At 38.1% G+C, this 25,190-nt stretch overlaps 4 protein-coding genes across 11 annotated transcripts in view; 3 read left to right on the top strand and 1 right to left on the bottom strand.

Moving 5' to 3' along the window:
- The window catches only part of LOC138937028 (serine/threonine-protein phosphatase 2B catalytic subunit 2), a 111,491-nt gene extending 93,622 nt beyond the window's left edge, over positions 1-17,869 (bottom strand). For 6 of the 8 annotated variants that reach the window (XM_070302884.1, XM_070302885.1, XM_070302886.1 and 3 more), the window contains exon 1: positions 16,968-17,853. In XM_070302884.1, the coding sequence (XP_070158985.1) occupies positions 16,968-17,019 (52 nt within the window). In that variant the 5' untranslated portion in view covers positions 17,020-17,853. Of the gene's footprint in view, positions 1-16,967 lie in introns of all 8 variants that reach the window. The other 2 variants (XM_070302883.1, XM_070302890.1) reach the window with 2 other exon arrangements.
- LOC138937259 (general transcription factor IIF subunit 1) lies at positions 17,464-20,107 on the top strand. Its single transcript, XM_070303316.1, is given in 3 exon segments — positions 17,464-17,914; positions 17,967-18,260; positions 20,078-20,107. Coding segments are annotated over 3 exon segments (690 nt in total). The 5' UTR covers positions 17,464-17,548.
- Positions 20,108-20,968: 861 nt separating this feature from the next.
- Positions 20,969-22,998, top strand: LOC138937236 (uncharacterized). Its single transcript, XM_070303275.1, has 4 exons — positions 20,969-21,232; positions 21,634-21,850; positions 22,237-22,401; positions 22,864-22,998. The coding sequence occupies exons 1-4, from the start codon at positions 21,054-21,056 to the stop codon at positions 22,996-22,998; spliced, it is 696 nt and encodes a 231-aa protein (XP_070159376.1). The 5' UTR covers positions 20,969-21,053.
- Positions 22,999-23,604: 606 nt separating this feature from the next.
- On the top strand, positions 23,605-24,630 carry LOC138937258 (spermatogenesis-associated protein 17). The gene is made up of 4 exons (XM_070303315.1): positions 23,605-23,737; positions 23,826-24,115; positions 24,172-24,253; positions 24,358-24,630. Exons 1-4 carry the CDS (start codon positions 23,618-23,620, stop codon positions 24,628-24,630), a joined length of 765 nt encoding a protein of 254 aa, XP_070159416.1. The 5' UTR covers positions 23,605-23,617.
- Positions 24,631-25,190: the final 560 nt, after the last annotated feature.

Genomic DNA, 25,190 nt, shown 5'->3' with positions numbered 1-25,190 from the left:
TAAGCAGTGGTATCAACGCAGAGTACTTAATAATTTTAAGGAGAACGAATATTCGTATAATTAAAATTATAACACGAATAAACGATATTAGACGTATTAGATATCTGCTTTGTGTACGCGGTGTATTTCGGAAATTTTTAAAAAATGCAAACCGACTTGATCGTCGAAATATCGGATGTTCTTGCGTGGAAAATTCGACATTCTCGGCTTTATACACGCGCGGAGCGAAGAATATGTCCTGGCAATATATTGTATAAAATTGCTAATTTAACCGCCCGCTCGACATCTGGCGCACCTTTCCTCGCATTATGCGACTGCACACGTGCACTCGCTCGCTCGCGCAATCACGACGATATAATAATGCCGTCCGTAATAACGAAATCGCACGATTATACGCCGGTGTATTTCTATTATATTTCGCGCCCAAAATAATTGATCCCCCGTATGCGCGTCGCCTAAATAATCAATTGTCACCGATGCTCGAAGCTCTAGAGTCGGATCAGTATCTCAGAGAATTCGGAGTAGAATAATAAATATATATAAAACTGAATCTCTTATAAAAAAAAAAAGTAGTATCTTAAAGTTCGCGAAGTAAACGTAATGTAAATATTGAAGATAAATAAGTCGCGAAAATAATCTTGCAATATCGATCGTATTCGAGCAATAATAGGGACCGAAGGTGTCCGAGCGAGATGTGTTATCCCAAAGGGTCCTGTCGGAAGCATAGTCATTGCGGGGGCAGTGACACGTAACTAAGATACGAAGGCCTGGCTGCAATAAAGAAAAATAGCCCACACTCGAGGAAAGAAGTCGTGGGGAAGGAGCGAGAATGGCCCTCGAGGCTGCTCGTACGAGCTACTCAGAATGGAAGAAAGGATCGCGGGGTGGGGGAGGGGGGAGGGGGAGGGGAGAGGAGGAAAAGCCTGCTAAGCGAGAAAAAGCGCGAGATGCTGCACGCCCTTTTCACGTTACGAGACAAATTGATCGCACGTATTTATATCCAACAAAGTAAGATACAAGGACGAGCCCCACGAGTGAGATAAAACACGCGCACGGATATAAAGAGTGGATGTTGTTGTGCAATTCAAACTCTGCCCTTTTACGACAATTCCACAACCGTCGATAAGCAAATTGAATTTTAAGATGAATGTGACCGATTCGAAAACTTCATTACGATCGTTTCGAGATTTTGAACTTTTAGAAATTGCGATCGGACATCCCGGAATAATATTCATTCGCCGCATTCCGTTTTCGAGATTCGAGATCTCTGCACATAAAATTAAGATAAATCTTACAGTTGGTGTTTTTTTAATATGATGGAAGATATCCCAATCGTATGGCCAAGATACTTTCAATATTTAGAAAATGCTTCCCGCGTATAAAATGTCAAAAATGTACACGTATATTGTATATTCCAACGCGTGTGGGTAAAATGTATTGTTCGGATGACATACGACGATGAAACGTGAATCGTGAAACAGAGAGTATAAATGTCATCCGATAAATAGGTGAGATTAATTCTCAGATCGAGGACGCGCTTTATTTGCCCCGCGCAACGTTGCTTACTACATTCGATAGTACGTCGATAACCTTGAGTTTATCAAGATTCTGCGTCAGCGAATTATCCGTGGACAGCGCGGATAACCTCGTGATTCCAGAAATAACACGATACTTCAATTTTATTGCTCAAAATAAGTATACGCTCTCGTGGAATCGTTAAATATTATAATTAAATAATTATAATATCAAAATTATCGATTATTAAAATCGATTAGTTGCTGCTTCATTTTAAATCATCACGTGACAGATTGCAAATTTATCGTAATTTCATTTCCATGAAATTATATAGTTGTATCTTATACAATTGTGAAATGATGTCACGACTCATTTATCTCGAAAATAGAAACCTATAAATATATAATAAAATTTGTTCATAAAAATTATATAAAATTCTCTAAACATTAGGAAAAGTTGAAAAAAATTACATAATATGAAAAAAAAAAAACATTTTATTATTTTTCACGTATGCTTTTGATTAATTATTACGACACGCTATATAATAAATAAAATAGAAAGTTTTAAAATCACCATAGCGAGAATATACCAAACGTTTGGATATTTATTCGAATATCGATATATCCGCAATTTCCATTTCCTTCGTGTGTATGTTCCCGTATAAATTTTTTTCGATAATAAGAAATGACACAAAGTGACATTTGTATAATATACGACGATGGAAATAGAAAGAAAAGAAATTACAGATGATACTTTCATTATCTTTCCAATCTAAAAATCGAGAGAGTGATGTGGACGTTGCGTAAAACGAAGAGTGTTATTCGTTATTTTTTTCGTTGATAAAAGTTGCGAAGCGAATGAAAAATTTATGGCGGACAGCCGGACGGACGCAATCTCGAGTTTCCGGGGCAGGCAGGAAATTCAAGTTCGTCGAACTCCCCGTTCTCGGCAAGGAAGTGTCAATAGAGTAAGACGTTCTCGACCCAGGAAAACGAGCCGTTCCGAAGGATCCCTCAAGATGATACATCTTCTGGACCCCCATCCCCTCCCCTCATACAATATATTCGTATTCCTGAGAAACCCCCGTGACACGCGTGACGGACTAAAGTGACGGATTAAATGTTAAGTAAGCTTTAGTGCTTACGAGGCATATTGATAAGATAATCGACGTTCTGCTTAATCCTTCGATTAACTTGTAGATTTAAGAATGTCAGTTTAATTCTTGCACATAAATTTCTCGTAAAATTCACACAGAGATTTTTCGTAATATTTTTTCTCCTATATTGAAATTTATACGTCATACGATTTATGCATTTATTGCATAATTTTATTTCAAGATGTTACAAACATGTAAGTATAAATCTTTGATTTATGTGCAAGTTAATAGATCGGAAAATACAAGATATAAAAATATAATCTTTTTATAGATTATCGATATTTTTTTATACCAGAAGTAAAATCGAAAGAAAAAATATTTTATATGTAATGTCTTGCATATAAAAGTGTTTTACATTTAATTTAACATTACAATTTCTAAAATCGATTAATATTTTTAGGAAACTTTTCTTTCTCCTTTTCTAGCAACATAGAATTAATACGTCGTTGTTCATCGTATAACTGCTTTCCCGACTGCTTACTTAATTAATACTTGGCACTTTGTTGTAATCTCCACTATCATGGCATAACAGTGTTTTATTTATCTCATGCGAAAGACACGCTGATGCATGAAACTCGTGACGGCTTTCCCGCGGGGATGCATAAACCCTTACTATAAGAAGAAATAACACTCTTCCTCTCCTGCGACTTACCGTGGACGATCGCCTCGACCTTTTCCTGCTTAGTTAAGTCTGTCATAAGAGATCCAAGACACTGTTATAAATCTTTTATTCGATCCAAGCGATAATGAAGTCAGATGTCTCGTATTTCATTTCGCGATAATGATAGTTTTATATATATATGTGTAAAGATATAATTAGAATGATGATAATAAAAATATAAAATCGTATCGATATGCAAAAATATTGCCTTTACGAGAACACAAAATAGAGATTTCTTTTGATGTTTATGAATTATTTATATCAGAAACATTCGTAAACCATTACGTAACTACTGCAAAAAATTTTCCTTTTGATATATGTATGTAATTCCCTAATTTATTATGGATATTCAGGTAGTGTTCGAAATGATTGGAAAATTTCCGACGAGTTGTCTTAAATAAGGGACAACTTGGACTGCGAAGGTTTCACGTAGTGATCGAAGTAGACCGCTATGGTTTGTTTGGAATTTTAAAAAAGATTCATTTGTTGAAAACATAATCGTCGATAAAAAGTATAAATAATTCCATAATAAATATCCCGTCACATTGAATTTTATTAATATAAAATAATTTTAAAAATATTATAAAATTGGATTTACGTAAATATATGATACTCTGTTAAATAAGCCTGCATAATTTAACAGCTGAATTTTATAGAGAGACGAAAATAAACGAATCAATCGCAACGTTTCGCGAGGGAATCACTGGCCCCGTTCATCTGTCCGTTATTTACGACGATGATCCGATTTTGGATTCCGATCGCTCGTATCGTTAAAGCGATCGTTTTAAGCTTGAACATGCGAGATGCATTTATGCGACTATCGTGGACACGATACACGACGTCGCGACATCGAAACAATCTCGACGATAACAAATATGACGACGAGAAAAGAATTTATTTATACATATCTATTATCGCCATAAAATTCAGAAATAAACAGGATTTTAATATTAATTTTAATTACGACATCGAGGATCTTCGCGTTGTCACTTTGGAAGAAAGCAATAAATCGCGGATTGTGAGTGCGACTTTGGGAAAATCCGGAAGTCTCATGCAGTTCTCTCTAAAATTCATTTTTTTTTTTTTTTCAATTCGTACAAGTAAATACAAGTTGTGGGAAAACAGTGGACACGACGATACGCTATGAATAAGATAATCTATACGATACTACAGGGTTGGCCGTGAGTATTGATCGAGCCCCGCCTGCCTCTCTCGTTCTCTTTCTCTCTCTCCCTCTCTCTCTCTCTCTCTCTCTATTCTCTTGCACTCTGCTATCTTGCTTGCTCGCTCGCGCGCGCACACAATACGCACATACACACGTTTCTCGTCTCTTCATGTTTTTCCACAATCCATCCTGCCCGATCCTTACCTCCTTTATCCGCCCTCGAAAAACTCGAATATTCCCGTTTTCCGTCTAAAAGCATCTCCATTAACATGGCATTTTCAACAAAAAATCAAGTTTAAATGTATGATATAATTAAACGCTAATATAAAGTTGCAAATGTTAAATGCAAATGTTAATTTGTTGCCTAATTTTTGAACGCATTGTTTCAATTAACAAAATTAATGTACTGATGAATGCTGATTTAATATTACGCTAGCACCCCCATCTCTAAAAAACATTTATAACGGATCGTAAATGAAAATCAAATATACCAGAATTGCTAATTAATATGCTCAAAAATTTTGCAAATAGATTTCAGAAATATTAAATTTTTATAGATGCACCAACACGGACAATTATAACATACATTTTAAATATTATATATCTACATTAAATTCTACTTTTATTCAATTTACATTTATATTAAATAGTTAATTATATAATATAATATATATGTATATAAATACATATATATATATATATATATAAATTATTAATACTTTATTAAATATTTTAAATATTTGAAAATAAGACATAGAGAGAAGGAATATTTTGTGCGTTTCACATTTTTTACACAATGATGCAAACTGGATGATCCCCGCGAAGATATATATTAACTTTATAAATAAAACTATCAATTAATAAAATTATAATCTGTTCACCTTGTTGCTATCACCCTATGCTTCCCCAAATCTTTTCCTCTCTTGCTTGTTCTTCGCTGCCTCTTCATGGCACTCATACGACACTCATTTACGAAAACATGGTTAATTATAATCGTACACGCGTCTACTAATCGTTAATCATCAGAATATGACAATTGCATCATACTTTATACCACATCAATGTTAATCGTACACGATGCGTACTTAATTTTATATCGGGGGAGGGAAGAATGCAAAAATCAATGGTCATAGCAGAATCTACTTTCGGCTCTTGAAGGCCGTCAAACTTTTCGAGCTCATTTTCGTAATTCAGTATATTATAAAATATGTTAAAACGCCCGTGTGATTAATTAACTTCTATAATTAACGTGTCTCAAGTAATCATTAATCATAATATCGTACAGTATCGGTAAAGCCAATATTAATTTCAAATTTTTTAGTCATTAATAAAAAACATCACGGATCATATACGAAACAAATTGATTCGAGCACTATTGCCACGTCATTAGTTAATAAGTGTATAGCCTCATTATTAATATTGTATTTTATTTATTAATCGCATTACTATAAATTTAGCGATTGTACGTCGGTGATTTGTTGCAAAACGCGTATTTTGCGAGATTCATTTGATCAAAATCAATCACGCAAATCGGAAAAGCGTTTACATATTCTTGGATATATTACATCCCGCGGATATATATTATCAATTTTAATCTGTATATTTCTACACTTGCATTATAATGTGTGAGATAAGATTATCGTATAGTGTATATAACATCTTCATTAGCAATAAAGATAGGAATCATCTAAGAGGAGCATTTATCAACATTGAGATAATACTTAGACATCTTTCCTCGATTCTTATAACGAAATCAAATGGTAAAGTTGGCCCAACTTCGCGCCTCCATTCGAAGGCAAAATACGACGGTGAACAAATCGCTTCCGGCTCAGAACATGTAAATGAAACATCGTTATATATTCCGCCCCGATGCGCCGAACGCGGATCGTGAAAACGGGTTAAGGGCCAGCCGTGAGCAAAGACCAAGTGGAAAAAGCGGGAAACGATCTCGCCGACCGGATCAGTTGCCTTCGATCAGATATATTCCGTGACTCGAAAAGCGGGCCGCGTAATGAATTCGTGCGCCCTTCGGGTCGGCTGGCCTGGTTTCGTTGCGGACGACGATACGCTAAATGAATGTACGACCTTCCTTCGCAAGAGAATGGATTCGCGCGAGAGGTCACGGATTAGCCGCTCCTTAGCCAGAAATTCCAACAAAAGCCGATCGATCCAATCGATATTTTATCGTATACGCAAAAAATCGAAAAACTCTTTCCTCTTTACCTAGAAAGGGGCGGGGGGAGAGGAGAAGATCTACTCTGGGGCATATTAAGCCCCGAGATGAAAAACCGAGTCGCGACTGATATTAAAGTTCGCTCGCCGCGCGATGACAGTAGAAAGCTGAATCGACTAATCCAATTTAATCACCGTAAATATAAAATTTTATTTCCGGCATACAGTTTTAATTTCTCCGTACGACTCGTTCGTTTCGCGAATGATATTTATTCCACGGGATCGGACATCTCACTTTTGCCAAGGACTTGCGAAGGCAAACGCGCGCGTTTCAAGGACGGGTGCTACAAGGAGAAAAAAACCGAAATAGGGTTGCGAGCATTGATATTATTATCGCGCGATTTTTCTCGATAATCCTTATATGCTGGCTAATTATTTTCTCTCGACAAAATACATATGACGATTGAATAGAGAGTAACGATTTACTTTTAGCAGCGTAAATAGGATCTGACGAGGTATAAACGCGTTATTTGCCGTTATATATAGCGTATCGATCTTCGTAGGAGAAATTCGCTGACAAGGTTGCAAGGTTGCACTAATTGAGGGTTTTAATTTCCTGTCCTATCATCTCAAACCGCCAATTTATTCGTATACGCGTAAACACACGGCACCCTCTTCGAAAATGTCGATCGTGTCGAGATTCGCAGACGACAATTTTCGAAGATGTCGGTATACGTACATAGAATTATACTCCAAGAAATTGCAAGAGTTAAATGGGAAAAATCAAACATTTAACTACGTGTTATCTAAAATTTCTTTCTCACATATAAATAAATATTAAAGTTTATTCAACAAGTCTGGAGAAAGATTAAATACAATCCCGATATCTTTAGAAAAGATTAATTTCACAATCGGTTCTGTGTACCGAGAGAAGATGTATAGAGAGTGCGTTTAATCTCTTAATAACAGCGAAAATTTGCAACGAGTAGGAGCGCGATACGATATGCGGGTGTCGCGCTAGAATTTCTACAACTTCCGGGAAGATACTACTATACTTCACCGCGATTTCCATGATCTTCGACGGGGCTCAGTTACGTACCGGGTATTAGCATATAGAAGTTTACGCTTTCTCGTCTCGACGCGTACAACTTGTTTACAACGTGCCGCCAGTATTCCTACAAGGAATGCCATTGTACCCGTAAACGTCTGTCGCTGAACATAATGTACTTATTGTGATAAAATTGTATAGTAATGGACCGCCGCGACGTTCAGACGCGACAAACGTTAACTTAACGTCTAACAAGAATTCTCAGCATATGATTCAAAATTAAATATTAAATAAATTTTAAGAAACGACGTCCCGGTGCAAATTCTCGAATTTCTCAAAATAATGCTCTCTTCGCTTAATTACAATATTATGGCTAATCGCAAAGTTCAATGGAGGCTTTATGCTGGCAAAAAACAAGAAGAATTGATAAGCATGAAATATTCTTGTAAATGCGGATAGAGACATTGCGGGATCATTAATCTACCCGACTTACATAAAGCGGTTTTTTTTTTTTTTTTTTTTTTTTTTTTTTTTTTTTTTCCCCTGAAATCGCGACGCGAATTCTTAAGGCTACAGTAGCGTCGATATCTCATTGTACCTTTCAAGCCTCGCAATCAGCTAATAAACAAAACGATTAAGAGGAACGAGATCAATCCGCGCGACTATCCCTCCTCTTCGCGAATATCATCTAATTCGTCGTCCACGAAAATAAAACTCCCGGCCGCGCCGCTTGGCTACGCTTCGACGTAAAGAGAGAGAACGAGCAGGGTGTCTATTCAAATATCTAAAAAAAAAAAAAAAATCCTTGATTTTCCAGGTATCCTTGTTCAAAATTCCAGGTAAAAAAAATATTTTAAAGACTTGGTGCACTATTTAAAATAAATTTTTTTTTGTATGCGTTTTCAAATGCTAAATTCTAATAACTAAAAATTACGATAAAAAATATGTATTGCATATATTAAATATTTAAATTGTTAAAACATTGTATATATATATAAATAAATAGAGATAGAGTTATATTTATAATATATTTTAAACACTTAATTCACTTGAACTTGCCGATTGCTTACAATATAGAAGCAAAATTATGAAAAAGAGGATTTAAAAAAAAATTCCCCGAGTGCTAATAAAATTCCATGAGAAAATTCCCTGATTTCTCGAAATACAAAAGAAATCCCTGAGAATTCCAGGTTCTCGATATTTTTCAAGGGAGTAGACAACTCCGATGAAAAAACGCACGCGGATGAGCACATGGTACACGCACAGTCGTGAAAAAGAAAGACCCGGCCGGATTCGGACGGACGAATAGGCTCGCTCCTTGTTTATTTATTCTTTCGTAAAGTCAACAAAAATTTCGCCACCGGCCAGCCGGACCCGCCGCGGAGCGAACAGTGGACCGCGGCCGAGCCAAATGTAGTTGGCCGACCGGCCAAATGAGAGTTTGCGTCTATTATTACACACCGCCCAGCGATCGTAAGCCGTCGCGGGTTTCGAAGAACGAACCAGCCAACGAAACGTACGTGCGAGCGATACAGGACGTATCCGAGAAACGGGATGAGATTGTCCGATGACAGACTTTCCTTGAAATTCAGATCGGAATCGATTTTTCATCGATTGTCGATAGTTATTTGAGCGTACCCGTTCACTTATCTCGATTTTTATACGTAATATAAATCTTGTTTTTCTTTTCTCTCTCTTTGATAATAGATTTAATATTTGCAATGTTGCGTCCACGTAGAACCTCTCGCATGATATTTCTCCAGAGATACATCAAGATTGACATATCTCTGAAATCTATGTTTATATGATTTTATTTAATATTACCGAAAGAAATATACGTATAGACTTGACAATTTATGCGCATATTATATTACAGAATGAAATTTAAAAAATGGCATCCTAATAAAATTTGTTTTACGTACATATTACTTTCTTTTATAAAATATGCACATATATTTCGATAAAATAGTTAAATAAAAAAATTTTTTTCATTAAAAAAAATATAAAATTTATAAAAACATTATATATAAATAAATCCAATTCAGCATTCCAATTTTGTTGTTCTATAAATACATTTTTATTTAAACATATCCTTTTTTGATAAAACCAGAAATAAAAAATTTCCCTCTGTCAAATATATTATTCTATGAATACTAACATATTGTATTGGTGTTATTTTGCAATTCAAATATATATTGTACATATAATATATTCATTTAAAAGAAAATACAGAAAATTATGGGCGATTTAATGCTATTTTTATAATACTAACGTAAGATATAGAAAACAAAGACGTTACGATCCCTCACGAGTCAGACGCTACATCCATATTCTAAATGTTCATAAGTTTGCAAACGTCCGACTATAGATTCCATTTCTATACAAAATAGAATTTTGTAAAGCTCGAGATGAGAATGGGGTAACATCGTTATCGTTACACGGCGCCAAACGACGTATACCGTAAATTGTAGAAAGACTGTTATGTTGATGACCGTATGTTGACATCGAAAATTCATGAGGGAATATTTAATTAAAAAGAACATGATCCCGACACTCGCTCCTCTATTTAACGTAGATTGCAATATCAAAGTCATAGAAACGCACGAGCTACGGCGTCGTGTCGACAGAGAATTTCTAAAAGAAAAAAATCAAGATTTTTTTTAATTTAAAACTAAAAGAATTAGTTGGTCGAAACGATTTCGGTTGGTCGGTTAATCGTGCGAGTAAACCTCGTAATTTGATCTGAAAGAATCGGCAGAATCGGCGTTTAGTAAGACAAAAACACGCACGCGCGCGTCACGCATCGCGATAAGATCAATGGCAGCGTCGCGTAATTCGAGAAATCCGCGCTAATGACGATGATCTCGCAATTATCGAATCATTAGTTACTAGATAAACGCGCGCAATAAAGAGGTTCATTCACTGACGCTTATCGATACGTGAATGAAGCCAGCATAGTTAGAACTGTATTGCGTCTAGCGATTTTACTAGAAAGAGAAAGAAAGACAGAGAAAATGTAATTTACACATATTATACTTTGAAGTATGCGCATTGTATAATAGGACTAATGTTGACGACACTCCTATGGCTGGAGAATAATAATTAAAAAATGCATAATAGCGAGAAAAATGTGTTACATCTCATTTAGTGTGCGCTGAAAATTTAATTGAGACTTATTTTTCACGTTGACAATTTGCAATGTTTGTAAAAAAAAAAAATATATATATATATATATGTGTGTGTGTGTGTAAATATGTATATATACGTGGACGCTCTTCGAATATATTTATGCAAATTACCATTCCGAATGACACAGGGTATTTAAAGGTACGCAAATAATACGTAGCCATCAAGATGTTACTAGCGAGAGCAATATGCGCGACGGTATCGCGATATGCGATGGATGCCGCCATAATTTATCGTGCGCGAGCGACGAATTTAACGTCCGTCGCTCGCGAAATGCGTAATAAACGAAAATAATCATCGCATGTGTGTGTTAACGGTAGTGGCGGATTTCTGAATCTCTAGTTGTTGGAAAACTGCGTTCTTGGCGATCGAAAAATTCGAGTTGTATACGAGACTATTGTATTATAACGTGCGGTGTGTTTAAAACAGTCTCTGCGAAATCAAATCCCTCTCGCAAGACTACACCGGCTGGCTTTATAAATCTGTAATTTACTTTAATGAGCACAAGCACACGTCGATCGATCGGGAATTCGAGAGAGTTTTCATTCCTTGTAAGAGAGATCCGCATCATTTATTAAGTGTACAAATAAGTTTCCGCCGTTTGACAAAAGTTGGCGCCACCAGTAAGTTATGGTTAAAATTGTCAGATGTAAAACGTCCTTATCGTAAGATTGGACATCAGTCAATAACATAACCTTAAAATATTAGTGATTTTTTATCAGTATAATATATTCTTTTGTGTGCGAAAATGTCGAGTTTTGAGCCGAATAAGCGTCATTTGCGGCAACTTTTGATTTACTTCTTCAATTTGAAGAAATCCGCAGCTGAGGCGTATCGATTGCTTGTAGAAGCATATGGCGAGGCTGCCTTAAGTGAGAGAAGTTGTCGTGAGTGGTTTCAAAAGTTTAATAACGGTGAATTTGACATCGAAGACAAAGAACGTAGCGGAAGGCCGAAAGTGTACGAAGACGCGGAATTGGAAGCATTATTGGATCAAGATTCGTGCCAAACGCAAGAAGAACTTGCATTTACATTGGGAGTGACTCAAAACATTAAGTTCCGTTCTTTCACAATAAATGCCCAATTTTTGATAAAAAACGGCGGAAACTTATTTGTACACCTACATACATATCTCCTATTGGAAGGATGCGTAAGCACGATTGATTTTGTCTCTAATTTAAGAATTTATAAAAACCGTATTAATATTAAATGGATTTATCAAGATTATTCAAGGACTCTGAAGATGAAGAAACAAGACTACTAAATAATTATGATTCGATTTTCTAACGTAAAAATATTATTCTCGTAAATTCCGACAAACACGTTCCAAGAATAAATACATATTAAATATAGAGATCCTTCACAAGTCATTAATGTGGCCTAGGAGTTGGAGAACGTCTGTCTCTCGTCGCGACGCGCCGTTATTTATCAATAGTAAACACAGAAACGAAACGCGGCGATATAGAAGCGGGTGCGGCAGAAATGCACGGGCACTTTGCATGTTTAATGCGATCAGAATGCATCGGGTCAAGAATCATCGTGACGCGCTGCGCTATTTTTCCCTGTACAAAAGAAATGTCACGCAGGTGACGCACGTCATATATTATCCGCGATATCGCGTTGCTTGGCGCGTTGAAATATGCACGCGGTTCGATTGAAAGAGAAACTGATACGATTCTAGTTTGCCGCAGTTGTTGCTCAACAGAGAATAAAATTCTCGAGGTATTTATAAAAAAAAAATATATATATATATGTTTCTGAAACGATACGATATCATCTTGACGAGACTAGCTGTCGCTCGCGTATAAAAAAAAAAATATTTCCAACGAAGATATCTATCTGGATTGCTTTGTGCGAAGAGAATATCCGGGTCGAGCATCCGCCGAAAGAATTTTTTTTCTGTGTTAGACGTCAGTCATGGTTATTTATGTCAAAATTATCGTTTTATAGACTTTATATACTCTCCTGAATAAATATTTGGATAAAATTTTGTCCGAACATAAATTTCAAAATTATACCAAAAAATTCCCCTTCCTAATAAGATGTTGCGCGTGAGGCGCGGATAGATTTCCGTCGTGCGAAAAAAAAAATAATAATAATAATGCGATCGTTAAGATCGAGGGCATCGATGCCTGTATAATAGGATTGAATACGTGATCCATCCAACGACGGACGCGATTAGATTGTAAAAATATTAGCACGGTAACGCGAGAACGGATGCCGACGTGACGCGATGCCTTTTAAATTCGGTAATTGTCCCCGAACGCGAGAAAGCGCGGCCGATGTAATCGACGACGCGTCGCGACGCTATGAGACGCCTCGCCCCGCCTCGCCTCTTTATCTCTCTCTTTCTCTCTTTTTCGCGCGCGTTGTCGTCAGATTCTAAAAATAATCCCAAGCCGAGCCGGTCCGTCACGGCGAGCTAAAGCCGCGCGACTTTTGGCAGCGATGTCGTCACGACTCGAATAACAGACGAGTCGATTGTCATCGACGATCGTCATTCTAATGACGAACGAAGCTTGCATAATCCAATTTTGACGGAGTTAATTCAACGAAATATACGACGATCAAAAACGAGATACTCGCGTTCTCCTTTTAAAAGCGGTCGCAGGGTATCTATTCACTGGAAAAACAAGGAAATTCTGGAATTGTCAGAGATTTCTTTTGTACCTGGGGAAATCAGAGAATTCTCATGGAATTTTATTGGAACTCGGGGAATTTTTAAAAATTTTTCTTTGATAATAGTTTTATATTGTCAGCAATCAGCAATCCGCCAATAAGTTATGAAATATGTGTTTATAAAATATATTATAAATATGTATATATTTTTTTGTTTATTTATATATAATGTCTAATAATTCAGTGCTTAAAATATTGAATATGCAGTATATTTTCTTTTTATATTGTAAGTTTTTTTAATAATAGAAAAATGAAGATGTTATATAAGTGAAAAGTGACGAAAGAGATCTTTAAAATATTCTCTTTATCTGGAATTTTGAAATAAAAATACTTTTCTGAGAATTTTCGTCATACAAGATGTGAGTGAGAACACTCTGTTCTCGGTTCAAACAAGTACGATCGCGCGTAGAATCTCACGAAGCGTGATTCAATTTTTAATTACCGTAAAATTTCTCTTGGAAGAATTCTTTCTCAAAGAGACCGTGCACACAACGTGCTCATAAAAGTTAAAGCAAAATGATTTATAATATTAAACGCATACATCTCGAAACGTATCGACCTGAATTTTAACTTCGCGTATATCTTTCCCTCGCATCGCGCCGCGGTGAAACATCGAAATTACGAGTACACGTTCGCGGAATAAATTATGAGAGGAGACGCGCACGCGCGCAGCTCGCTCGTTCGCGAGAAAACATTTTGAAATTACGTTTAGGGATAACCGAGGGTGGCACCGATCGCGCCGGACGCACTCCGTTTATTCGCGTATCAGGAGAAAGGTCGAGATAAGCCATGCCCGAAGATCATTCCTTACGATTTGGCACGTTCGATGAGAAGGATTACAACAACGTGCTCGGCGTTAAACAATGTTCTCTACAAGTGCGTGCATTTACAACGAAAAATCATGCTAATGCGCATCTGCCGTCTCTTCGAGATTATAATACGATCTTGAAAATGAGGCGGATAAGAAAAGAAAGCCTCGGCGTATATATAATGCGGTTTTCGTCCTCGGAAGAGAAAATGCGAGAGAAGAGGGGGGGAAAAAAGATGGGACGTCGAAAAGCTGGCAGTTAAAAATCATCGATTACATTCCGACGGCGTTCTTGGAGACATTCCAAATTTACGTCGCGGACAATGAATTACGGCCATGAGACATTATTTACGCGACCGCGAACATTTGCGTACAGAGAGCTCTTCGAGCGGGACGAGAGTGGGCGGGGGTGTAAGCTTACACCCCCATTACGATGGCGACAAAAATGACTCGCAGTGTTTCTCAATCTTTTGATATCGAGAAGGGTAAACAGCGCGACGCGCTTGACGGATATCTGTCAAACGAAAAGTACATCTATTTGCTCTCTCTGCGTTCCTTTTACGGAAATCAATTTTCAATTATCCCAAAGAGAGACGTTTATAATCTGTCTCACTCGATTCGCAATGCGAATCGTTACGTGTGAACGAAACCTCCTATTATATATGTGTATATACATATTGTGAGAGATATACATCTATCTCCAACTACATAATCGGTATACTAGAGCCGGATTATCCGGCGCTCGAGTATCGGATTACGCCATTAAATTTTACTATCCCGGTTAAGCCGCCGATATTTTAGACAAACGTAGAATCTTGCGCGAAACAAGGTTGCGCGTAAAGCGATGACATAGCTAGCAAATAAACGCACATGTAAAAAAGAAAGTCACGTAAATCCTCGCTCCCATGTTTGAAAGCGTCAAGTCAAACGCGGGTGATTAGATAATATTTATATCACACGCGCAGAGTTGTATAAAATTTGGTTTCTCACGCCGAAAAAGATTTCTTCCCCGCGACGGTATTAAAATATTTAGCGTTCGCGCGCGCGCGCGCGCGCTTTTATTTCGTCAATGTTGTGACCTAGATTCATCCATCGAGAATCGAAGAGTTATGCGTTCGTAGAAAGCCGGAAACGAGACGCCGGATGCGGTATTCGCTCGACTATGGACCGTAGTGGGAAAAAAAGGGAAAAGAAAAAGAAAAAAAAAAGAGCCGTAAAAGAGAGGAGAAAAGTGAGAAAGGCGAAACAAAAGTACAAGAGCGCCATTCGGTAGGGGTCAATGACCTAAAGTACCACCTGTGTCCGTGCCATCTAAACCGATCTCATTTTCAACCGGGCTTGTTTTCAGCTTGATAAAAACTGCAACGTCCGTTCTATTTGTCTTCTCGAAACACGCATCGACATCATCGTAAAATTTGTTTACTCTCGACGTTTCGAAGAAAACAATCGACGTCTATACGCAATATACGCAACAAGTATCTTCTCGCCCGTGATAAAATATTCGACTTTTCAATCGCCTATAAATGCTGCTTCGGTATCGCCTCTTTAAACGATAGTGCCGCGTCTTCGAAACGCGCACGCACATCGAATGACACATACGTGCACGCGGCCTATACACGGACGGCGCGTCAGCTGTTCGAGCGATGCGGCGTGTCCAAAGAAAGAGACGGAGAGAAATATGCGCGAGAAAAGAGACGCTCGCGTCCTCGAGACTATCGCGTTCCTCGACCCCGCGGAAACGAGGCTAACCGAAGCGGCGTGACCTCCGGGGATGAAACCTCTTGGGGAAGATGGCGGGGAGAAGGGATTGACCGCGCCGCGTCGAAGAGGTTAGGTTAGGTTAGATTATCGCTGGACCGCGGCCTTTCAACCCCGAACGCGCGAGGGGCGGAAGTTGAATTTTCTCTCCCCGACGAAGACGCGAGAGCGGGGCGGCCGCTCGGCGGTTCCGCTCCGGTTCTCGCGGTCGAACGCCGAGGCACCAGGCCGGACCAGGTCGATAGCAATGGCGTCGTCGAGCAGGCAGGCAGAAAATCAATCGCGTGCGCGACACGCGGCACCTGTTTTGACGCGCCTGTTTGATCGCTCCGTGTCCGAACGACATTGGATCTCACGACCGGCGAGAGGGTTCTCCGCGATGCCAAGCGTGAAGATCGAATTTGCGTTTCTCTACTCGAGAGATACTTGGAATCTAAGCTCGTCGAAATTGCGCGATCACCGATTTCGCGATCAGAGTCGTCAATAGTCGCGACGAGCGAGAATGTAACGGAATGAAGAGAAAAGAGAGAAATAGAAGACGGGAAAAGGCGCGAGCGACGGCGACGGTTACCGACCGAGATGGCCGGAGAAAAAAGACGGGGCGCCGCGGGGTCGGTCGGTCGGTCACTCACTCACTCACTCACTCACTCACGCACGCACGCACGCACGTACATTTACATACATCGCACTCGAGCGAGTCGCGCATATTCACGCGGCCGGGGGCCGGACGAGAGCATGCGTTTCGTCCGGCAACGCGCGTCCCCGTCCAAGCATCGTCGCTCGCGCGAGTTGTTATTAATTTATCGCTTGTTGGCTTACTTTTAATCACTCGGTCTGTCGTGGGGAGCTTCTGCGAGTTGTTGGAGGTCATGCTGTATGAGGATAAATGACGAGTGGGCGCCTCTCTCTCTCTCTCTTCTCCTCTTCCCTCTCTCGCGCGCAGCAGGCAGTAGCCTCTCGCGCTGTCCTTGTCACTCGCGCCCGCGCTCCGCCGTGTGTCACTCCGCCCGCACCGTTTCTTTTCCGCTTTTTTTCACTGTAACTCGTCTTCCTCAAATCCACGTCCCTCTTGCGTTCTCCTCTCCTCTTTTCTCTCTCTCTCCTTCGCCTCTCGTCCTCCTTTCCTTCCTCCCTGGTTTCGCGTGTTCACTCGCGCGAGAGTTATAGCGGCTACCTTTGGAGGGGTTGGGTAGAAGGAGAGGGCGGTATTTTCACCTCGAGAGCCCGGCGCGACCGCCACACACACACGTGTATACACACGCGCGCACGGAAATACGCCGCCGGGAGGGAGAGAGCGGACAAACGGGGGGGGGGGGGGCGGGGGGAAGGAGGGAGGGTGGCGGCGGAGAGGTGACGGAAGTTATCGCACGGAGCGGCACATCGGTGCCTAGGAACTGTTCATGAGCGTTCTTGAACGGAGTCTCGATGATCGCTCTTTCTCGTCGAGCGATCTCCTCTTCTTCTCTCAGGGCGGTCCCTTCTTCGCACACCCTTCGAAGATGGGGGAGGGAGAGGGGGAGGGGGGGGGGGGGAAGGCGCGACCGCGTACTTCGCGAATGCACGCGGAGATAAACGTATCGATGCGGGGGATCCTCGACTGGAGCTTCCGCTCGCTTCGGGATCGCTGGACCACGCGCGAGCCGCACGACGACGACGACGACGACGACGACGACGGCGACGACGACGGCGGCGGCGACGACGACGACGGCGACGACGGCGACGACGGCGACGACGACGACGACGACGACGACGACGACGGCGACGACGACGACGACGGCGACGGCGACGACGACGACGGCGGCGGCGACGGCGACGACGACGACGACGACGGCGGCGGCGACGACGACGACGACGGCGACGACGATCGCCAAATTAGATGGCGACGGCGACAACTCGATTGACAGAGACGATGATGGCGGCAACGATGACGATGACGATGACGATGACGATGACGACGACGACGACGACGACGAATCGAGCGAGCGTTTGCTCCTCGCAAACGCGACACCAACGCGCCGCGATTACAGACAGTAGTTTCAAAACGAAGACGGTTACGATCGCAATAGCAGCGACGGCGGCGGCGGCGATGGACTACGGCGAGAACGTCGTCAAGTACGACGACGACGGAAACGGCGGCGGCAACGGTCGCAACAACGGCGACGACGTGAACCGGGACACCGTAACGATACGAAGCACCGCGAGCACGTAACCGCGACACCGACACCCACGGTCGACAGACACCACGCCGCTAAATTTTATCTACAAGATGTCTGTCTCTCTGCTTCTCCGCGGCGCGCACACTGACGGCTCCTCCGCGGACAGGAGAACGGACGATCGCGCAGCCCTCCGCGCGCAGCGATCATTCGTGACAGACGATTGGTCGCGCCGCCACTAGCTGCCGCCACCCGCGAACTATAATTGCAACATAGAGGCGCCACCGATCGCGCGCGCCAGACGCCAGACCTTCTCTCGTCGATACTCGACGCGTCTTTGATTAGATCTGCGTTCCGTTTAGCTTTACACTTTGCTTTAGTTTTGCCACATTTCAAATGAATAAGAGATCCTGAAGAAAATGTCAAAGGAAATCAAGTACAGTTGAAACCATCTAATATGTATTTTATAGCAGCTATATTCTTGAGTTTAAAAATGTCAACTGTAAAAACTTGATCGCAAATTATAGAATTATTCGTACGATATTAAAGAGAATTAATCTCTCATTATTTATATCATTAATAATGTTTACACATGCAAATACAATATTTTATATTACTATTTTCGCACATCGAAATTAAAAATTTTAAAGTTTATAAATGCGGTGAAATCCTGTTCACCCGCGGATTTATCGATTAGCGTATGAGCAAATAAACATCAGGATATAGTAATGTTATCGGGTATCCTTTATGTATCCGCATCCGCGGGATATCCGTTTACACTCGTAAAGAATCTAGGAATGTTCGAATATGTGTGTGCTATTTCGAGGAGAAATGAACAAAGGGCTATTCGAATTTGCGATACTCCAGTTTCACATGGAAAGAAAATATTCACTCGTCACGTTTCAGATATTGAATATAATAAAATATAATTATTACATCTTTCCCTTTAATGTCTTAAAATAGAAATCTCGCTTTTATTGTACTATTAAAGGAAACTCACTTTGTAGCCGATTAAATAAGTCGGAGAATTGAATAAGTGTCTCTCTTACGTTTGATTTTCTTGTGTGTATAGATATCGATAATACAGAGTACAACGTGATTAAAGATCGCAAAAGTATTATATAATTTTATCCAACGTTGGTAATTAACAAACGCGTAAACGGCAGCCAGTAAAGTTAAAATCTGTTTTCGTTTAATGAATATTTATTAAACTAAAACACTATATATCCGCGCCCTACACGTATATGTATGTATAATTACATTACACACACATATTAACTCTAATTCTCTGTTTTTTTCAAAATAAATTAAATAAAAATTACACACACACTTAATATTTAAACTGTCAGTTATGACAGGCAAAATGTACTTTTAAACTATTTAAAATTTATTTAAAACATATACTTGTATATACTATAATTTAATATTTTATATACACATAATATATACAATATATATAAAATACATATATGAAGCATATATAATATATGATATATAAAATATATATATATATATATAATACATATATAAAATACATAGAAATTGTACTCAATTTTTCTATCATCTAATTTCATCTCTTATTCGACATCTCTAGGATTGCACAAGACTTAAAACAATACAAACCTGCATGCCAGGATTAAATATTTGAAGCAAGTACATATAGCGTGTCGATATATTGTATATGTTTGTATGCCGAAAGTGAGACAATATCTTGTCAAAAAATATTGAACAATCATGGTATGAATAACGCTACTATATTACATATCTCTATTTAAGGAGAAGGAGACATTGAAAGAGATGTCATGATTATTAAGATTAATAAGTGTAAGAGTAATTTATGCGTGTCTTTTGTAGTACTTCGAGTTGTGTAGTATTCTTCGAGTTTTTTTTCAATAAACCTTCGAAAGCGATGGCGGTGCGAACACGAGGATAGGCGATATTAAGGGGGTAGGAGTTTAACATCGACTAGTTTCGAATAAATTCACAGAAAATTGATTAATGGTTAAGAGTGATCGGTCGCTATCGATTTTGTGCTCTATGTCTTTATATAGATTTGTTATTTAAGAGATTACTAAGAATTTTATATTGCAACTATTTGTAAGAAGTAATCGAGAAGATAAGGATATATATGATGTGTGTTTGTGTGTTAATACACTATATATATATATATATATATAGTGTATTAACACAAACACACATCATATATATATATAGTGTATTATTTGATATTCTATTATATATATAATAGAATATCAAATAAATTTTGAATAAATTTATTTATACGAATATTTATAATAATGCTTTCTTTTCTATAAATATTTTACTTAAAATTATTCAAAATATAAGAGATTGCATTTATACAATCTCTTTCGAAATAAAGATTATCTCTTCATCTGACCTCTGATTTCACGCCACGAGAGACATGTCTTTTGATATATTGAGTTGTCTAATCAGGTAAACAGATAAATTTCTCGCGACATCGGCAACAATCGAGAATTCGGTAAACGATGACGGTCAACAACGATGCAGGGAGTTTGTCTCTTGAAACAACATTTGTTCATATCACGCAGCATACGATATGGTACGAGTGCGATATGTTGTTTATCAAAATCTCTTTCATTACTCATTGGGCTATGTACAAGCTGGGAACTTGCATAAACAGCGGTATTTGCCGACTTTGGTGTCCGTGAATGTGCGATAGTGTCAGTCTGCCTGTCATACTCTCGGCCGCGACGAGAGTATCTTCTCCATTATGACTGAAATGAACGGGACCGTCCATTACGCTTTGGTGGCCCTCTGGGAGAAATCCGGCTGCAAGATTGTCGCGGATTATCCCGCGGATCGGGATCCGACCTATCGTGCTCTCACCCTCCGTACCCTCGATGGCCTCAAGACGATCGAAGATGATAAAATCAGCGTCGATCGGGGCAAGTAAGATATTCTTTATTTGCACTAGCTTGTGTATTCCATCATGCGCGAAATATGCTTCATGCGTTATGAATTCGAGAAGGACACGTATTGCGTGGCAATAAAGAAATTGACATTTATAGTAACAAAGTTTTAAATTTTGCACATTTCCGAAGTTTCGTGTTTGTCGATTAGAAAGAAGCATTAGACATATTATGAGATAATATATTATACGGGCGTCAGCAGTTTTTTTTTTTTTTTTTTTTTTTTTTTTTTTTTAAGCATACTCGCGATAAACAAGTATTATATAATAATTTTAGGAATTATATAATAGGTCACAATAAATTAATTATGCGAGATAAGATTGCTTTACTCTTATGTTGTTATTTAAGCTACAACGAGCATAACACTGAATTTTTCTATAGATATACTATACATGTGTTGATTGGAGAACTTCATTACGCCTGTCTGACATTGAGATCGAATTGTCCTTCCTCAGCAATGCAATTAGAATCCTGCTCTCAAATATTTCTGCAGAGGCTACGAAGCATTTATAGAGAATTACCAATATTGGCGGACTTATCGAGAGATCTGACCAATCTCGCGGTAGCTGATCTTTCGAAACCTTTGAAAAAGATAATTGTAAGTGATAAAATAATTTTATAGCGTAAGGTGAGAAGAGATAGTGATATTAAAAAGTCAGTATTTACAAAATCTCATAAAATTCCAATATCGATATAATTGTATATATAACAAATTTTAATTTACTTGTAGGAAATTTTGTTAACGATACAACTACGTTTTATAAGAAACCTTTATTTGCTTTCGATTTTCAAGTCATATTTGATCATCACATCTGGCTGATACCTGGCTGCACGTTATGCAAAATATCATAGTTTACAAACTTTCAAAAAATTTCATGATTCTCTTCTCTTAAATAAACGACTTTCTGTTGCTTTGATAAACGAAAACAAATAAGATATAAATATATATATCGATATAGAAAAATAGAATCGACATTATTTCAGGAGGAATATAATCGTAAAGATGTCGATTCTGAAAATTTGATCTCGAGGTTAGAGGAAGAATTGGTCGAGGTACGTCATCTGTTGATGGATGGAGTTCAAAAGCTGATCGATAGGGGCGAGAGATTGGACGAACTCGTTCGAAAGACGCAGAGCCTCGAAATTTCGGTATAAATAAATCTTTGTTTATTTTCGTTATATTTTCGTTGTTATTAATCATGTTGCTCGTAAAAAAATGAAACATCGATCAAGTCGGGTAAATTGTAACAGTTGCACGGCGCAATCCTATTAATACCAATATCGTTATATATATTTAATTAAAAATGGCTGTTTCGCGCCAAATAATTTATACAATTTCTGAATCGATTTGCTGATCTCACTTAATACGACCCTCTACGCGTTTATAGCTTTTATAATAAGAATTCCATCGCATTAAATGACCGACTAACAATAAGCAATGTGTAGTTCCTACACGCGACTTCATTTAGAAACGGCTATACAACGGTATGAAGAAATTAATTATAGTAATCGTGAGTGCCGATTAAGAAGCCACGAATCACTGACCCCGAGACGATTATGGCAATCACCATTCGGCGTGATACATAACATTTATGAATATTTCTGTTACAGTCCCGGGACTTTCGTGTAATATCGAGGATTCCGCAAAAGAAAAAAAAGAACGTTTTCGTAGCAGTCGGAGGAGCAATCTTGATGTTTGTATCGACTTCGCTCTTAATGATTCTTATATATATAGGAATATTGTGATCACTTTTTATACGAAAAAAATTTTGATACGAACATCACACACAAGATATATCTTATATAAAATTTTTCAAAATGTATGATTACAATATTTATATATTAAAAAAGTGTAATATAATTTTAGATATGTCTTTTGAGATCCTATATTAACTTTATTCTCTTAATAGAATTACTGGTCGGATAAATAGAATTATTTCTGCTTATTTGAGAATAGCATCAATATTATGAACGGACTGTGTCTCTTGATTTACTTTCATTCTACATTGTATATTCTCTATTCTATACTATCTATTTGTAAGTATGACTGACAATGTGTAAGAGAAAGAATGACTTTCTATAATATTTTTTAAAAATAAGAGTACATAGAGTAATGTATATATTTTATAATAATATATGTTCTCTCTTTCTCTCTTTCTTACGCACTCATACGCACGCATACACATACACCCCCACATGCACATATATATATGATATATAATATATAAATACGCATATTCTATTATATATGTATTGTATATAACGCTTTAATTAAACTATATTCACACTGATTGCAAATGTTCCCAAAAAATAATGGTCTTTATCAGTATGAAACAATTCTCAAATAATTAAATAACTTATAAGAATGGCGTCGCTGTTGAGATTCGTAGTTAATCCTATTGAATTGCAAATCGTGATTAAAGTTAAACATGATTTGGCCGAATCGTCGAGACGCCTGCATTTTATCGCGGCTCGTAAAATTCAGGTTAGTCATAATAATCTGGCATTAATAATTTGCAATTCTATATCAATGACGCTAATAAATATATAATATCAAAGTTTTAAAATTTTAGGCTTGGATCCGTGGCATTATTACTCGTAATCATCTCCGTAGGCTCCATGAAAACGCGACGATTCTGCAACGTCATTGGCGCGGATATCGCACCAGGATGTTTACTAATCAATATTTGATTCAGTATGTTCAGCAAATGTGGCAGGATTATTATACCAGTATGGCGACGAGGATCCAAGCTGTTTGGAGAGGCTACTGGATTAGAAAGACACAAATAAACTTTCTACAGTTACGACGATGGTTGAGAGACGTTTATACGAAGAACGATGAAACTTTAGAAAACATGAGAAAGTATGTTTATATGCATCCATTATTTATTGTTCTCAGCATGCACTATCTTTTTATAGATTTAGACGGAGAGAACTCGAACACGCGGAAAACATGACTGAACAAGAAGCGATGCTCGGGATTTTATTCATCTTATTTAAAGTAAAATGAAATTATATTAATTTCTTTCCTCTAGACCTTTGCGATTTGCACAATTTTTTAGAAAATTTAATATCTAAATATTGCTACCATGTTTCTTTTTGAAGCTGCATCATCTGTTGAGGACCAAATGCCGTCCGGGTGTCATCACGAGAATCGATAAAACTCGTTTCACATACATCGAAGAAATGTTGAAGTGTCTCGAATACGATCAATATGTTTCTAAAGCGAAAGCTATTTGCAAAGACTGTCAAATCGATCGTAAACCTTCTTTAATTTTTCGTGGCACTTATTTTGAGAGATGTGAAAAAGAGATTCGAGAATTTGAGAAGAGTTTACAAGCCGGGAATGTATCCATTTTTAGAAGTATAGCTGATTAACAAATTACATCATGTGATTATGCGTGCTAATCTTCCAAAATTTTATTCTATCTTGATTTTATAAATAAAATTTAATATATTGTACGATGCATCATTTTAAAGATAATAATTATCTTCTTTTTCTTTACATTTTCTTTAGATGAGCTTTTTAAAGAAAGAAATGGAAATATCATCGAAAATAAAATCTTAGGCCGTCAGCAAAAACATAAAAATTCCCCAAAATGTTTGCAAAATTACACGCAGATGCAACCAAGTGAATTGTATAAAGCTATTAATAAAATGGATTGCCAAATGCATCGACTTCGTTTGAACTGTCCAATCCACAATATTATCTTTTAGAAAAGCCTGCATTGAGATAAAAAAAACTCATATGTAAAAAAGTATATTCAATCATTCACAAGGTTTATATTTTCGATTTTAGTATAAATTTACATGGACACAATATTCTATTTTATATAGTATCCTTAATCTATTTGACTATGTATAATTTCTAAATATAAAAACAAGAAATAAAAATAATTTAAAGTTTTATATTATTATGTACATAATTTTTATTAATA

Source organism: Polyergus mexicanus, unplaced genomic scaffold, assembly GCF_030449975.1.
Source record: "Polyergus mexicanus isolate NDT 795.1 unplaced genomic scaffold, iyPolMexi1.0 SCAF_10, whole genome shotgun sequence".
In the NCBI taxonomy this organism is placed as follows: domain Eukaryota; kingdom Metazoa; phylum Arthropoda; class Insecta; order Hymenoptera; family Formicidae; genus Polyergus; species Polyergus mexicanus.
Note: the sequence above shows the minus strand (reverse complement) of the source record. Positions and strands in the feature narration are given on the sequence as shown.